Source organism: Mastomys coucha, unplaced genomic scaffold (assembly GCF_008632895.1).
Source record: "Mastomys coucha isolate ucsf_1 unplaced genomic scaffold, UCSF_Mcou_1 pScaffold15, whole genome shotgun sequence".
Classification (NCBI taxonomy): Eukaryota; Metazoa; Chordata; class Mammalia; order Rodentia; family Muridae; genus Mastomys; species Mastomys coucha.
In genome coordinates, this window is record NW_022196897.1 from 112292928 (window position 1) to 112311098 (window position 18171).

Here is an 18171-nt window from a genome sequence, read left to right on the forward strand (position 1 = left end):
AAAAGGGAGAACAAAATACCCATGGAAGGAGTTGCAGAGACTATGGAGCAGAGACTGAAGGAAGGACATGCTAGCCTGATATAGCTATCTCCTGAGAGGCTCTGACAGTACCTGACTAATACAGAAGTAGAGGCTCACAGCCAACCATTTGAACTGAGTACAGAGTCTCCAATGAAGGAGTTAGAGAAAGGACCAAAGGAACTGAAGGTTTGCAGCCCCTTAGGACGAACAAGTCTGAACTAACTAGTACCCTGAGAGCTCCCAGGGACTCAATCACCAACTAAGGAGTACACATGGTGGGACTGATTGTTCTGGCAGCAAGTGTATAGTAGAGGATTGCAAAGTCGATCATCAATGGGAAGAGAGGCCCTTGGCCCTGTGAAGATTCTGTGCCCCAGTGTAGGGGAATGTCACGGTCAATATGTGGGAGAGGGTGGGGTAGCAAGCAGGGGGAGTGGGGAGGCAACAGGGGCTTGTTCTTGTTGTTTTGTTTTGTTTTTTGTTTTTTTGTTCTTTGTTTTCTTTTTGGAGGGGAAACTAGGAAAGGAGAAATCATATGACATGTAAATAAATATCTAATAAAAAAAAAATGCCCGTTAGGGGAAAAATAGAGAAAGATTGGCTTCTTGAGCTAAATTGGTAACGTGGAGTAACATGGAAAGTAATTTTGTTTAATTCTTGTTGCTTGATTCCCACCCCCACATCCCCACCTCCCTTCCCTTTCTCCCTCTTGCTCTAACCCTGCTCGCTCTGGGCCTGTTCACTCAGGCCCATAGTTTCTTTATTATTTGTTTCTCATTACAGATGGTTGTGAGCCACCGTGTAGTTGTTGGGATTTGAACTCCATCTCTGGAAGAGCAGTCAGTGCTCTTAACTGCTGAGCTATCACACCAGCCCGATTATTTTTTTAAATCAATAAAGCCATCTTTGAACTTTCTCAAATACTAAAGAAAGAAACTTTATAAATGTTAGCTCAAACATGGTTATTTCTATCAGAGTCTGGTATATCTCTTAAGACTAGCCTAATCCCAAAGAGGTTATAAATTGTAATTGGGTGAAGAAAAAGCTTAAATCATGAAATTTATTTTATCAAGCTCATCTGTGGAGTTTATATATTACATGTATTTTTCCCCAGTACCAAGTTGTGTAAATTCTTTTCCTTTTCTAAGTTATATACATAGTGCTCAGAAGATCTTCAAGACAGCAGAAGAATGCAGACTCGATCGTGATGAGGAAAGGGCCTATGTGCTTTATATGAAATATGTGGCAGTTTATAATCTTATCAAAAAGAGACCCGATTTCAAGCAACAGCAGGTACCCTCATTTTTACTATTTTATTTGATATTTTTATGCAGTAGAGCTATTGATTACCTCTGAAAGCTTTAACTGCCTGTGACATTAACTTTTGTTCCTCCTCACCTCTTTCTCAATTCTGGCAACCTGGTAATGCTAAGCAGGAGGTCTGTCACCAACATAACAATGGATTTAGATCACGTGATACCTTGACAATTTTTGACTCCTGTGTGGCCAGGAAAAGCAAAACAAAAATATACTTTTATTATTTGTTAGTGTAGTCATGCATACATTTTGCTTGGATCAATATATGTATATAAAAGTATATAAACTGCTTGTTTGCTTTTTGTTGTAATAAATTATTGCTAGATAAAGTGGAAGGATTGAGTTTATTCAGTGCACTGAATAAGAAAAATAATAGCTGAATGCAGTGGCTCATGCTTGTAGTCTCTTCTGAGCCCAGGAGTACCAGGCCAGCTTGGACAACATAGAGAGATCCTGTATCAATAAATAAAACAGGGATTGGAGACATGGCTCAGTGGATAAGAGTGCTTGTGCAGCAGGCCCTGGTTTAGTTCCCAACACCCATTTCAGGTGACTTACAAATGCTTCTGACTCCAGCTCTAGGGTATCCAGTACCCTATTCTGGCCTCCTTGGGCTCCTGCACACATGGCATACATGCATACAACACACAAATGAAAAGTAAAATAAGTAAGAGTATGTTGTCAGGTGTACTTTAAGGTCAGATGTTAAGCTTTCAACCTTTTATTTGACTGACACTGGAGCTGTATTAGATACAGCTTTAGAATTAAGAGCATGACTTCAATGTCTCTTCATGTTTTCTTTTTTGTTCTTAATCTGTTTAGCAGATACTAGTCTTTCGCTTTGCTAAAGTCTTGAGTAGAAAGTGAGGGCTGTCGTGGTATAGACAGAGAAACTGATAGCTAGAATTGGTGTGAAAAGAAAAGATGTTTGCATCTCAGTTGTCCCAGAAACAAGCAAAATAATATATAGGTGGGGTTAAAGAATAGGAAGAATGCTGTATTAGTGCATCCACCTTAGAAATGACCTTGTTATCACATAAAAACAGCCAAGTACTGCCTAGAGATTTCTTACCCCACAGAGGAACCATTCTTTGTCTGAAAGGGCCTCAAAGCCATGCTGGCATAGAGGTTACAGTCCCCCTGCCTGTCTCCAGAGCACTTCAGTTTCAACAGGACAGCAGCATGCCCAGCCAATTAAAACTTAATATTGATATTTTATTTTGGAGGTTACAGTGACACACTCTGTTAGCACTTGATACTTCATAGTATTTTACTTTGTTCTGTAGTGGGAAAGTTGACTTACAGAAGGAATGAAATTTCTCTTATTTGAAGTCCCCTTTCTTTTTGCCCAGAGTATTGTGACTGATAACATTCCTTAGTAAAGAGGGATACCTTAATAGTTAAGCCAATGGTAGTAGGTCATTTCTTTTACCAGCAAAATCATGCTAATCCTTACTGGGTTTTAAAGCAGTTATAAGTGTCCCTTTGCACTTGGGGGTTCATCTGCTTCCCCATAATTGGTTGAATTAGTCCTGCTATGGGAGAAAACATCTTTTAATATTTAAAGGCATACTTATCTGCAGATTAAGAAGCCAGAAGCCTGCCTAAGTTCAAACACTCTTAAAATTGTTCTGGAGAAATTGCTTTTAAAGAGGGCTGGCTCATGTGATGGCTGCAAAGGCTGAAGACCTGATCCAACTCTCTGGACCCATAGGGTAGCCGGGAGCGGATTCCCACATGCTGTTTTGCCTTCCACGTGCACAGTGTGAGGTTGTGTGTCACACACCTCTACCCCAACTCCTGCTCAGGTACTCTCTAAAGTAACTGCTTGGAAGGCTTGGTGATTACTAACTTTGTTAGCTGCTATTGGCTGGTTAGCCTGTCATTGAACCTATTCTGTGTATTTGATTTTTGCTTTACTTTTGGAACTTGATAGTGGTTTTTTTTTTTTTTTTCGTTTGGCAAAGTTGGAATTACCATTTTGATTGTCTGCTCCTCCTCTTTGAATAGGTTGGGCTTAATTTTGATGGATAAGAACTCTTTCCATGTCCTCAGTGTCACTGAGTTTGTGAAGAAGGTCAGATTAGGAAGCTGCCTTCAAAGGTCAGCTGACCCAGGCTGTTACTTTAGATGACACAGTTGCTTGGTTCCTGTCTAGAGCCCTCATCTCTCCTGTCTTAGAACTGTTTATGTTTTGTTTCATTTACTCTAACCTTCAAGTATGTGAGGTACTAAACTACCTACATATTTTATAATTATAATTACTTACATTGAGTAGGGACAGAATATGTCGCTGAATTCCTTCAGAATTGTGTGCTTTCCCCTTATTTTATATTGCAAAGTGCTTAAGTAAAAGTTAATGCAGTAGAGAGGGCACAGTGATGGAGCTGAAAACTGCTGGATCCTGAGTAGTGCTTTCAGGGTCATCTGAGAAGTAAGAGAAGGGATAAAATGCTGGCATAGCAAATCTTTGTGAAACTAGAGTTATATTCAGGACTCGTCAGAACATTGCAATGCACTCACACACGCATACACCCCCACCCTTTTTTTGATAGGCTCTTACTATGGAGCCTAGCTGGCTTCAAACGTAGGATGTACCTGCTTCTGCCTCAGAAGTGCTGGAATTAAAGGTGTACACCAGCACATTCCTGCTGGTTAACCTTTTCAATTAGAGAATTTCAGAGAAATATGAAAGCTGTACCAGTGAAGAACTTTCAGTTGGGTAGGAGTCAGGTGTTATTGCTCTATACTACCACTTGACATGTTATCAATAATATCTATGCTGATAATGGCCTTTAGGGAACCTCAGTAATAATAGAGGACTGTGAGGACTGCTGCCTCATAGTTTCTAATAGTCTCAAACACAGCATTTAAGTAAGACAAAGCAGGCTCTCAGACTAGCTTTTTGTTTTGTTTCTTGAGACAGTGTTTCTCTGTGTAGGCTTAGTTGTCCTGGAACTCACTCTGTAGACCAGGCTGGCCTTGGACTCAGAGATTCACCTGCCCTTGCCTCTCAAAGTGCTGGGATTAAAGGTGTGCGCCATCACTGCCTGGCTTAGACTAGCTTTTTAATTGAGTTCATGAGAGTAAAACAAATGAGGACATTTTTGTTTCTGCTTTGTGTTTTGCTTTTATAAGAAGCTTGCGGTGATTGTATTATACTTTTTAAGAATATATTGCACTAGAAGTCTCTAATATTCAGTTGGTGCAATTTTGAATAAACTACACCCTTATTAGTATTACTTCGTGAAGGGCTCTTCTGACACAGTGAAGCATTAGAATGTAAAAAATCAAAGTCTTGAGTTTTTTAGTTTAGATCAATGCATAGATACATGATAACTGTTACAACAGATTTCTTTGCCATCACTACTCTTTCCCACTTCACTGCTGAAGGTGAGCCCTTTATCTTCATGGTCCTTCTCACTGCCTTTCACACACCCACACCCACCCACCCACACACACACACACACACACACACACACACACACACACATTTTTATTACTACTACTACTACTACTACTACTACTACTACTACTACTACTACTGTTAGTGATGAAGTGTCCTTATAGGTTTTGTTTACAAAGTCACAGTGACATGCAGTGAATTAGAGTCAATAACCTTTGATTACAGAATCTTACTGACCATAATGTGTGACCTTTAAAGTAACTTCATTTAGTCCACATCAAATCTTTTTTTTGTTTGTTTGTTTTGTTTTGTTTTCAAGACAGGGTTTCTCTGTATAGCTCTGGCTGTCCTGGAACTCATTCTGTACACCAGGCTGGCCTCGAACTCAGGAATCCACCTGCCTCTGCCTCCCAAGTGCTGGGATTAAAGGCATGCGCCACCACCGCCCAGCCAAACCTTTTTTTTTTTTTTTTAGTTAGATTATATTACTTTCTATTATTTGATTTTAGAAATTCATAATTTCCTCAAGTATAAAATGTTTTTTTGTGTGTCAAAAGTATCTTAACTCTAGCTAGCATATAACTATACAGATATAGGCAAAAATATCTGTTTAATATAGTAAACATAGCTTCTCACAGAAAAATACACCTATCATCCCATTACTTGGGAGTTGAGGATGAAGAGCCTAGAATCTAAGCCAGCTTGGAATACACATTGAGCCCCTATCTCAGCAAATGAATAAATCCCAAACTCTTCACCTTTGCATAATTTGCTTTATTCCTTTGAGACTGGAGAGACAGAGCTTAGTGCATTGTGTTTTATAAGAAGAGAACTTGCTTTGTTCTTCCAAACTCTCCTTAGTGTTTATTTGTGCTCAGTAAGAATAGTGTAAACTTTTAGTGGCATCTCATAAATAAGTTAAGTATACTATATAGTGGATTTTGTTCACACTGATGTTATAAAGATACTTTTGAGATATTTGGACAATAAACTGTACATTTATATAGGTTAGAAGTTAAAAACAAACACTTCTGCTTCTTTTCTACAGGCACCGTGATGTTAATGTTTTCTATAACACCAGTGCTATAACTGGGCCTGGTACTAACAGTGTGGGATGGTTTTCGTATACTTTCAGGATTATTATCTTTCAATACTTGGACCTGCAAACATCAAAAAAGCTATTGAAGAAGCTGAAAGACTCTCCGAAAGCCTTAAACTAAGGTACTGATGTTACTATAAATTCTGTAAAAGGATGCAAATTAGAAGATGATAATACTATAGGTTTGTTCATTTATATCTAACCATACCTATAACACCCATTTCCTACAAACAAGTCATATGTTAACTGATATTGCTCATATTGATGTGTTACTATTAATATTCTTAATGAACATTTTAGGCTATTAAAATAGCACTGATGGCCGGGCGGTGGTGGCACACGCCTTTAATCCCAGCACTTGGGAGGCAGAGGCAGGCGGATTTCTGAGTTCGAGGCCAGCCTGGCCTACAGAGTGAGTTCCAGGACAGCCAGGGCTACACATAGAAACGCTGTCTCAAAAAAAACAAAAAAAGAAAGAAAATAGCACTGATGTTTTACATTAGAACTCATGTCCAATTTTTCATGTTATGGTATTTGTAAGTTTTTTTGACAAAATAAAAAAGAATTTTAGTTCTTCACATATGGCACATTGTATTAGAAACTGCCATTGGCTTTAATTAAATAGAAATGAAATATTTATTCTTAGTTTTAATCTTCCTGTAGTTGTAAAAGTTACATATCTTAAAAACAATCTAATTTCAGTATTTATGATGATTGCCTTATCAGTTTATGAAATGATTACAAATAAGGGCTACAGAGATGGCTCAGGAGTTGCTGCAACTTGAGCATTTTGTTTTTCCTTTGACCCAGGATTGTTTAAGTATGGCATTTAATTTTCAGATATGGAATTTTTCTGGGTATCTTATTGATTTCTATTTCAATTTCATCATACCTACAGATATTTGATCCTTAAACAGTCTTTGTTTATGGTTCTACATACAGTTTTACCTTGGCCAATGTACAGTGTGTACTTGAAAAGACAGTACAGTGACTGAATAGACCTCACAATGGAAATGCAGTTTCAGCAGGAGTGTGATAGTGTGGGGATGGTTAGGAAGGGTGTTAGAGTTGGCGGACCTTGTTTACACTGTAGTACTGTTTGTCATTTAGGTCTCTGTGCTTTGTTGAATGCTGTTCAGATCTTAACTATTTTCTGCCTCACTCCCTCAAAGATTTTGAACCTAGGGCCTGTGCTACCACAAATGCTCGAACTTGGAAAGATGCCCACCTCCCTACCCCCACCTCAGTCACACCCCCCAACCCCTCTCCCTGTCATGAGTAGCCCAGACTAGCCTTGAATTTGCAGTCCTCCTGCCTCACCCTCTCAAATAACTGAGGTTATGGATCTGCATTTCCAGGCCTAGACTACCTGAGCTTGTTACTGGAGGTGGTGATGATTTGCTATGAGTTTTTTGTTTTGTTTCATGGGGTGTTTACTTTGGCAGTGAGGTTGTAACAATTATTATGACAGGGTACTAAAAATCTAAACAAATACTTTATTTCTCCCTGTAATTACATTGAGCTTTTGTGTATTTTGAAGTTGTGTTTTTAGGCATTTATACATCTATGGTTCTCATAAATTCCTGATGAATTCGATCATTATGTTTCCCTTATCTGGAAACAACCTCTCCTTTGAGATGGGCCTTGCATCTTTCCTTCATTCCTTCCAGCCCATTCAATTTAATTCTGTCCTACTTTTTCATTTATCCTGACAGTGTCTCACTGACATGTTCCCTCTGTTCATGTCTAAAGCAGTCGCAGCACATATGCTTTCAGGAAAGCAAGAGGGAAAGTACTTTTTCTCTGCCTGCCTTTCCTTCCCTGTTTTCTGGCTCACTCTGTTGCTACATGATGTAAGTTTCTGCCTGCCTCCTGGCTGGGCTCTAGAGAATCTCCCTTAGGAACAAGTTCTTCACTTTTCTTACCTAGAAATACTTTTATTTTTACTCCTGTTTTTAATTTGCTTGTTTGTTTTGAGTGTGGGTGTGTGGTCTTATGCCACAGCTTGTGGGAGTCATTCTTTCTGTCCACCATGTGAAGATCAGGGATGAGACTCAGTTATCAACTGATACCCTTGTCTTTTGTTCCTAAGTAATATTTTCATAAGATTCATGCTTCTGAGTTGACAGGGTTTTGTGGTTGTATTTGTTTGTTTTGTCTTTTGTTTGTAGCACTGGCTAGCCTGGAACACTGTTAAATAGACCAGGCCAGCCTCAGAATCTCAGAAGCCTCCGGAGTGCTGGGATCAAAGGTGTGCACCGCCATGCCCAACTGTCTTCTATTGATTCTAACATGGAAATCCATACCATTTGGTCCTGTTGTTAATTTACTGTATGTCATGTGTCCTTCTTTCCTGGCTTGAGATTTTTCTCTTTAGTAGCAGTCTATGGTGTGACTAACATTGTTTTTCTATATTTTCCGATTTATGGGATTCAGTATCTGTAAATCTATGTCTTTTAACAAATTTGGGGATTTGGAACTATTATTTCTTCAAATATTTTTTATTCTGTTTCATTCTTTTACTGGCACTCTGGCTATCCATGTGACAGGCCTTGGTTTGTCAGGAAATCCACCTGAGGCTGTCTGTTGCTGTCTAAGCCTTTCTTCTCATACTGGAAAGTTTTTGTTGCTCTTTAGGTCCTGAATGTTGCCTCCATTTTTCAGGTTGTTTTTCAGAAACATTTTAACTTTTCTGTTTGGCTATTTTCTATTGTCTGCTTTTTTACAGACATATCCTTTATGTTTAGCTATTACAATCCATTTTTCACTTCTCCTTGGGCAGAGTTGGTTTGCTGCTCATGATTGCTCTGTTTTGAATCTGTCATTCAGGTTTATCTCAGTCAGTTTGCATTGTTTGTCCTCTTTGGATGTCCTATTTTCTTGCTATGTTGGTTAGTCTTGGACATGGTGGGCTATAGAGACTCAGCCTCTTGTTTTATTCCCTTCAGGAATGTTGGGGTATTTTGTTCTGGGATGGTGGTGAACTTGGCTGGGTCAGCCTTTATACATTGTCTTGCCTGTGGTAGTCAGCATCTGGAATGTCTTTTAAGCTTAGCTGTTTCCTCAGTGTTTGCTCTATTCTTCCTTAGTTCAGGTGTCGGCTATAGATTTGGACAACTTTATGCAAAGAGACTGCAACTTTGGCTTTCTATATTAGTTTTAGCTGCCTCTGGCACATGAAGTTCTGATGTTAGGAATAAAGCCATCAAAATTAGAGAATTTGACAGATGTCCGTCCCCTTCCCAGTTCTTCGCCTTGCCTGCTCCTTGTCTCTGTGGTAGTCCAGAGCTGTGGCTGTCTGGGGAGGCATATGTCCTTCATATACAAGTATGGACGATGCACAGGATAAGCATGCCAGAGTTTTAGTCATTCTTTACTAACTGATTGGAGTCAATTATTCCTTACCCTTTTCTCCCTCTGCTCTATATTCTCTCTCCCTTCCCTCACCACCCCATCTCTGTCTCTGTCTCCATCTCCCCTGATCCTCTTAAACTCAGAACCAGCAGACATTACTGTCATCACTAATGACAGGGTGAGCAAGGTCCATGGATAGTTGCAAACTGTAGTCACTATAGCTTGTTTAACTTTTAGCAAATTAGAAGATAATCACTTCTTGACTTCAATAATTGTCCAGTTGGTGTGGTTAATACCTTTCTTGAATACTTGCTTTAACATTTTGATCTAAATCATCAACACAGTTGAGATACTGGGACAATTCTTCTTCCAGAGAGAATCAAGAATTTGTTTTAAAAATGAAATTGTAGCAGAATTGATAATTAAATATTTGAAATTAGTAAAAAAGCAAGAACAACATTAATAAAAAGAGTATAACATTTATTTTTCAAGGCGTTTGTCCAGTTTGAAGTACATAGACAGCCCCCGAGGGCAGATGCATATGGTTTGTGTGGGAACTCTAGCAGAATTCTCCCAAGGCAGGATGCTAAGTATGAAACATGAACTCTCTTAACTATACTCCATCATGTTAATAAGAATCTTCTTTCAACTAGATATGAAGAGGCTGAAGTTCGGAAACAACTTGAAGAAAAGGACAGACGGGAGGAAGAGCAGCTGCAGCAACAAAAAAGGCAGGAGATGGGGAGAGAGGACAGCAGTGCGGCAGCCAGACGCTCTGTGGAGAATTTACTGGATTCCAAAACCAAAACTCAAAAGGTATTGCAAGTTTATTGTATAAACACTGGTCCTGTTTGCCAGGTGACCTATCTGGAGGAGTTGTGGTGCCACTGTAAAGTTCTTTGAGGCAACGGGGATGATTCACATGTTAGTCGGAATTTGAATCAAAGGTCCTGACTGCAGATGGTTGCAGGTTTTCCTGTAAGCTTCCACAGCAGCATTGTCCTGGTCATTGGTTACAATTTTAGCAGTCACTACAGTGGAAGGAGGGTGGCGTGAAAGGAATCATTGGATGATTGTGATCTATCCATCTATATTCTGGGCCTGTGCGAGTCTTGCTTAACAACTCTTGGACTCGGGTTTGCCAAATGAAGGCCTTAAAACAAGATCTGAGGTGTCTTTTTTCCTCCTGATAAATCTACATTAAGAGGACTGGGGCCAGGTGGCGAGGTGAGTGCCTTTAATCCCAGCAGAGGCAGGTGGATCTCAGAAGTCATTCAAGTGAGTTCCAGGCCAGTCAGGGCCACACAGAGAAACCCTGCCCAAAAACCAAAAATAAAATAAAAAGAGAGAAGAACTTGGTTTGCTGCTTTATCTGGTCCCAAGCAGTTTTTATGACTGGAGTCTCAGGCACTGCCATCCATCCATTCCTTCCTCCTTCTTCTTCTTCTTCTTCTTCTTCTTCTTCTTCTTCTTCTTCTTCTTCTTCTTCTTCTTCTTCTTCTTCTTCTTCTTCTTCTTCCTTCTTCTTTCTTCTTCCAGTTTTCCCTTTGTCTGTCTGTCCTGCTCAGCATTCCATTTAGTCTTCTTAGCATGTGTACAAGATGTCTGTATTAAAAGCCACCAGTGACCCAGTCTCTGCCAGCTGTCACTGTGCCCCTTCCTTTACTTTCTCAGAATTCCTCTCCCTAAGATGTAAATTGTTTTGAATTGTTGAATCCTTGGAAACTGTGCTTTGCTTCCTCTCATCTTTTGTGTTTCTTAAGGGTTTGTAGTGTTCCCCTGTTGCTAGTGTTGATTGCTATAATTATTTGAGAGAGCTTTAACTGGGTTAAGCACTCTAAAAGGGTTAAGCAGTCTGACCTTCCATTGTTTGAATTCACAGGGTAGACAAAGCACTAACTTTGGGAGGTGTTTCTCAATGGGTCAAGTGGCTGCCGTAAGCAAATAACAGGACTTACAGGGAATTTTTTCATTTTGTTGCCTTTTGTTTTGTTTCATTTTGTTTTGCTTTTTAAATAACTTATTTTTCTTTTATGTGCATTGGTGTTTTTCCTCCATGTATGTCTGTGTGAGGGTGTCAGATTTTGGAGTTACAGACAGTTGTGAGCTGCCATGTGGGTGCTGGGAATTGAACCTGGGTCCTCTGGAAGAATCAGCAGTCAACACTCTAAGTTATCCCTCCATCCCCTCGTTGCCTTTTCAAAAGTGGGTAGTCATTTTTTTTTTTTCCTAATTTGAGACAGTGTCTTGTAGCCCAGGCTAGCCCAGGCTCACTAAGTAGTTAAGACTGGCCTTGAATTCCTGCTTTTTGCCTTTACCCCAGTTTCTAGGATTATAGGCCTGTATAATCATGCCCAGTTAATGGGATGCTAGGGCAAGCAAATGACCAGCTGTGCTACATCTCCAACCTTGTTACTTTCACTTTTGTAACATTCGCCCTACTTTGTCTCCTACACTTTTTTTTTCTCCCTTTTTTTTTTTTTTTTTTTTTTTTGGCTTGAGTACTTGAAAGCAAACTATAGCTGCTCTGCTCTCCTGCTCACCACTTGGCTGTAGCACTCACATAACCGTGGTCCTCTCCACCCTGTAACTTAACAGTAACTCCTTAGTGTCACCTGGTGCTCAAGTTGATTTTTGTTGAATCATGATGCAAAACAATGAACTGTCTTCTGATTGTTATAGTTCTTAAGGCGCTAAAATAATTTCCCTTTAAAATTCTCTTCCTCTGGAACTTCATACCATGCACTTAACTGAACAAAGAAAGTGAATCACCCTTTCTCCCCCACAATCTAAGTTTTCCTTTATTTCCTGCAGTGTCAGGGCAGTGCTGTTTTGTTTCATGATGAGAATTCTCTGCGTATGGTACCCTGTATTTCAAATTGTGTCATACTAGGGCCAGGTGATATATTTAACTTGTGCAGATGTGCACCTACAAGTGTGTTACTTTGATTCATAGGTCCAAGTAGGTCCTCAGTTTTCCCATCTGTAAAATGAGCTAGCACCTTACAAGGTTATGTCATGTTTTCTCAGAAAATGTAAACTGAATAAGTACTATAAGTAGTATGTTGTTATTACTTGATTTTCTTTTAATTTTGTGATAGAAAACACTGACTAGAATACTAGAATTGCTGTTTCATTTTAAGAAGCACTTTCTAATTAAGTACTCAAATTATATCTGGTACTTGCTTAAGGAAATTTGAGAATGAACAGCAATTCTGATATATTTCTGGTTATTTTAGCTGATGCCTAGTAAAGCCAGTTGTGTGGTCTAAACTCTTGAGGGCAGAGGGTGTTACCAGGCTTGAATACTTCATGCACTTGAGGCAAGTGCTCTACTATTGAGCTATATCTTTTTTTAATGTGTATTTTTTTTATAAAATGCCGCTACTTGACACACTGTATTTCTTAGCTTTCCATTGCAATGGAGTATTAAGTTTAAGTCTTTTTTTATGAAATTGAAACTCTTTTCTTCTGTGAACTAGGTTAATGGAGAGAAGAGTGAAGGAGGTGCAGCTGCAGAGAGAGGTATGTGAAAAAGGGTGTTCCTCTGAGTCTCTTTTCATTGGATTAGACTTCAGTTTGATACAGTGAGAGTCTTCCTATGTTCTGTAAGTTCTGCTTTGATTTACTAAGGAGATAGTTATGCATTATTGTAGTCTGGCATGATTAAATGTGGCAATGTGCAGTTTACTTATTTTGTTTTATAGGTACAGTAGTTAACCATAGTATAGTGTGTGAGAGATGACCTCTCAGAAGCTGCTTCTCAATATATTAAGTATGGTACTTACCACTCTACCTCAGTTTCCCCATCTGTAAAGAGGGTTGTATTATTTTCTCTTCCTGTCACTTGATGAAGGAAGGGTTTATTTTGGCTCATGGTTCCAGGGTACAGTTGATCAGAGCAGGGAAGGAAGCCCTGGTATCAGGAGCTAGAGGCAGCTGAGCGGGCTGCACTGCAGTCAGGAGGCAGAGGAAGGTGAGTGCTAGCACTCAGTTCATTTCTGCCTCTCACCCAGGCAGTACCTCAGCTGTGGAACCATGCCACCTCAGCTAACCTAATAGAAATGAGACAGTTCCTCCCAGACATGGCTAGAAGTTGTCTCTAAGGTGATTTTAGATCCTGTCAAGTTGACAGCATAGACTGTCTAAGAAGTTAATAAGGAAACAGTTCATAGTGAATTCAGCTGCATCTATTGAACTTTGATAATCCATTGTAAACTTAAGTGTTATTAGCTGTTATTTGTGACTCTAGTTTGTAAGAGTTAATTATTTAGCAGATGCCCTTATGCCTTGAATAAGAAATCTTAACCTGTAATTTGCATGCATCCATACCTGGTATCGATGATCTACTGACAAGTTATATGATCTACCAATAAGTTAGGTAGTTGACTTTATCTGTTAGAAAAATTTTTTTCTTTTTCAGAAAAGCTATAAATTAAACATAATTACATGTAACACCAAAGTAATTGTGTACTGATTATACAGTAATTTTAAAAATAAACTACATGTAGTGTAAAGTACTTTCCTAGAAGCTGTTGGTGATCTTAAGATTAGTTTTCATCATCCTTGTAGCTCATCATGCTTAGGTGTTATCCTAGTCTCTGTGGCTAGAAAGTGTTTTTAGCAAGCAACTTTCTGTATCTAAAGTTTAATGCGATGTTTTTTGATCTTTCATTTCAGGTGGTAAAGCTGACAAAAAAATAGCAACATAGTTTTGTTTGTTTTTGTCAAATTGCATACCCCATTCTAATTAATAAATAATTGGAAATCTAAACATTCAAACAGTCCTCGTAGCGCCTCATTAGAGACCCAAAAAAGAATTAGAAAAGATAAATTAGAACCTTTTGAGACTCATTTGTTTTCGACAGTAACTTACCTATATACAAGACTGGCCTTGAATTTTATATGTAGTCAGGGTTGACCTTTTAATGCAAGTACTCCACCATGCCCAGTTTATGCAATTGCTGGGGATTGAGTTCAGGGCCTCATGTTTGCTGGAAAAGTATTCCACCAACTGAGCCTTGTCTCCAGCCCTTGTGATTTTATTAATCATGCATTTTGTATATGAAATGTTTCTGTCTAAATGAGGCACATATTTAATTTTCTTTCTTTGAGTGGACTAATATCAGATACAGTTGGGACCTTGACATGAAGGTTTTAATTGGGTGAAGATGGAATGAAACCCAAAGCCAAACACTGCTAGGCAGATATTATTCCACAGCCTGTGTATAAACAAGACATGGAACTTGTCTCTTAATAAATGTCGATATGAGTTATACTCAGTGTTCATGTAAAAGATAAAAAATGACTCTGTGGGATGATAAGTCTGTGATGCCAAGAATACTTTGCTCTTTCATGTTTGCTAATGTGCCAGCACATAGAACTGTGTGTTTCTTGTCATTTATTACTGTGTCTCTCAATTCCAAGGAACAATCACAGCAAAGGAACTATATACAATGATGATGGATAAAAACACAAGCTTGATTATAATGGATGCTCGAAAAATGCAGGATTATCAGCATTCCTGTATCTTGGATTCTCTCAGTGTTCCTGAAGAGGCTATCAGTCCAGGGTAAGTCATTGTGTGCTTAAATAATAATAAGACAAAGTTTGCTATGCTAGCGGACTGGCCTTGAATTGTGGTGCTCCCACTTGGCCTCCCTGGTGTTTAAATGACTGTGTCCTTTCAATCAAACCATGTTCTGTTGTCTCCATTACTATGTAAGTGCGGTGTGCTTATTACCATTGCTCTGTTCATTTCCTTATATAAAGACAAGGAAATGTGATTTACTTACCTGTTTTGTTTTTAGACTTGGCCTTTATATATTGGATATAATGGTGCTTTTTCCATTTATACAGGAACATATGAATTTATTAAAATAAACTTAGTATAATTAAATTTAATTGATTATTAAGTTACATTTAAAATTATAGAATGGGTAGAACAAATTATGAAGATAATACATAAGAAAAATTTGGGGCTGGAGAGATGGTTCAGTGGTTAAGAGCACTGACTGTTCTTCCAGAGGTCATGAGTTCATTCCCAGCAACCACATGGTGGCTCACAACCATCTGGGCATAGAAGAGGGCATAGAATCTGATGCCCTCTTCTTGTGTGTCTGAAAATAGCTACAGTGCATTCATATAAGTATAATAAATAAATCTTTAAAAAAAAAGAAACTTAAATTTGGGAAATACTTTTTGATTCTGTTATTTCCCAACGTGTTTACTAAAATACTAAACGTAAAAGAACTATGTAGGCAAATAAATATTAAGAACCACACATTTCATTTGCTTCCATTCCATTCCATTGTAGGTCAAGCATCTTGATCTATCTCTGTAAGGACAACTAGAAGATGATAGTTTATACCAGTTCCTCCTCCTCTGCACTTCCCAGTAGACACAGTAGCCAACATTATTACTTAGGAACAGATTTTTTTTTTTATTTTATTTTTAGTCCAGAGCCATTTTGTTTTATTTGTTGGTAAAATCACCAATCCCAGTCAGCTTACCAGTGTTGTCAGTTAAATACTAAATGCCTACTAAATGCTGGGCGGTTTCTAGAATACTGCCTTGTTTTGTTTTGTTCTGTTTTTTAACCACAGAACAGATCTGTGTTATTCAGTCATTCGTCATTCTGTTATTCCGCAAACAGTTTCAGAGCAGTAGGCTGGGTTACTGTGGTTCTAAGTGCTGAGGCTAAACCAGTGAAGAGATAAAAGTCCTTGCCTTTGTGAAGCTTTTAGTTAAATAGGCAGATAAGGACAAGAAAAATGATAAAAATTAAAATATATAGTATTCCTTAAGTTAGTGAGGTGTGGTGGGGTGGATGTGTATTGGTGTGTGTGTATGTCTGTTTGCCTCTCTGTCTGTCTTTCTGTCTTGGAGTAGACCCTAAAATTTAGTTTAAGGAAGACTCCAAAAAGTTCTTAGCAAGTGTTGAATATGTGTACATTCTGAGGTCAGGAGTGGGAGCAGATAGAGAAGACAGCAAGAATAGAGAGGTCCTAGGCAGGAGCACAGCAAAGGGGACAAGCCGCTAGAGAAGAGAAGGGTGGGGAACAGGCCATGGTAAGGGCCTGAGCTTCCATATGAACAAAAAAATAGCTGAACACTGACTCCTTAGTAGTTGAGAACATGCTGATGACAGGCCCTAAGTAAGCATAGACCTGAGCTGTAACCATAGGCATGTTGCAAGACCTTTATATGCCAGGATGCTATAACGTGGGGGTGGTATCTCCTGACTGGTACTGTTGGGAGGATTCAATAAAATCTGAAGCAAATGGTGTCTGGCACACTGTAAGGCTGTGTGTGCTTGCTGATTAAGTTAAATCTTGCTGTTTAGGTATTAGAAGTAAAGATAGGCTTGAGCTTAAATATGAGTAATGTAGCCAACGTTTCTCCAGTTTAGATTTGGCTGACAAGGGTGTCCAGGTGATTTCCTGTTTTTAGTTTTGCTGTGCCCCACCTCCATCTTTTAAGGAGTCTGTTTCTTTCCCTCTCTAGTAATTACTAAAAGCACTAACATGCAGTAAAGATGAGATAATTCTATTTATCTTTGGCTAGTTAATATCTTAACATGGAACTTAACTTGAGAAAATTTGTCCTGGTATGACACAGAATATATAAGGATCATTTTTCAACTTTGCCTCATTACAAATGCTCATTTATTTCAGAGTCACTGCTAGTTGGATTGAAGCAAACCTCTCAGATGATTCTAAAGACACTTGGAAAAAGAGGGGAAGTGTGGACTATGTGGTCCTTCTCGACTGGTTTAGCTCAGCGAAAGATTTGCTGCTTGGGACCACTCTCCGGAGTCTGCGAGATGCGCTCTTCAAGGTTGGAGCTTTCCTCATTACTGTAACTGCCATCGTCCGACTGTTGGGAATCTGGTTTTTTTGACTGGCTTGTTTTTAAACTAACTGTACTCCTACAAAATTTTGTTCACTAACCATCTTGAAGGTGAATATTTAATATTGAAAGTTATAATGTGTTCTTGGAGCCTGGATTCAGTCATTCTCTTTCTGGAGATTTTACTTACAGGGGTGACTGCATAGGTGCTTATCTTTGGTGTTTATCCAAGCATGGCAGGAGGGGTGGTGGTCAGAAGTGTTTAAGTGATTGATTAAATTTTGAAATATCTGTGCATAAAGAGAGAGAGAGAGAGAGAGAGAGAGAGAGAGGGGGGGGGGGGGGGGGGGCAGAGGGAAGGAGAGAGGGAGGCAGTCATTATAAGTGATACAGTGGTTAATGAAATTCATGTAAAAGAAAAAACAAATTAAGAGTTTTGTTGCTGGGTGGTGGTGGTGGTGGCGCATACCTTTAATCCCAGCATTTAGGAGGCAGAGGAAGGTGGAATTCTGAGTTCAAGGCCAGCCTGGTCTACGGAGTGAGTTCCAGGACAGCCAGGGATACACAGAGAAACACTGTCTCGAAAACCACAAAAAAAAATAAAAATCTTGTTATTTTAGACTGGGGGTGGAAGGTGGGGCATGCTTTTTAATCCCAGCACTCCAATGGGGAACAGGGCAAGAGGAGGAGGGGCGAGGCCAATCTCTGTTTTAGACCAGCCTGGTCTACAAAGTTCTAGGATAGCCAGGGCTATTATACACAGAAACCTTATCTTGAAAAAACATTTTTTTATAGAAACACATTTTGAATAGTGTGTGTGTGTGTGTGTGTGTGTGTGTACATGCACATGCGGGAGGTAGGACTAAACTGCAGAATATAGAAGTGCTGTCGGGTCTAGGCACTCAGGGTTACATGGGCTTTGTTTTGTATTTATTCTATAACTTTCCTTCTAAGATCATGGATTGTTTTTTGGCTCTTAAACTGGTTATATATGTGTGTGTATATAAATACTTCATTTAATGTTGTATTTTGAATTTAATTATTTTTGTTTTCATTTTGCTCAACAGGGAACAGTTCTACATTTGAGTTTGTTGTGGTTTTTTTTTTTTTTTTTTTTTTTTTT

The 18171-nt window shown here is 38.9% G+C and overlaps 1 protein-coding gene across 1 annotated transcript in view; it reads left to right on the plus strand.

Annotated features, from left to right (window-relative positions):
* Usp8 (ubiquitin specific peptidase 8) overlaps nucleotides 1-18171 on the plus strand; it is a gene marked incomplete at its 3' end in the record, with an annotated part of 54591 nt that overhangs the window by 13393 nt on the left and 23027 nt on the right. The window contains exons 3-8 of the mRNA XM_031373256.1: nucleotides 1170-1314; nucleotides 5880-5965; nucleotides 9851-10013; nucleotides 12680-12722; nucleotides 14625-14769; nucleotides 16874-17077. Of these exons, the coding sequence (XP_031229116.1) occupies nucleotides 1170-1314; nucleotides 5880-5965; nucleotides 9851-10013; nucleotides 12680-12722; nucleotides 14625-14769; nucleotides 16874-17077 (786 nt within the window). The remainder of the gene's footprint in view (nucleotides 1-1169; nucleotides 1315-5879; nucleotides 5966-9850; nucleotides 10014-12679; nucleotides 12723-14624; nucleotides 14770-16873; nucleotides 17078-18171) is intronic.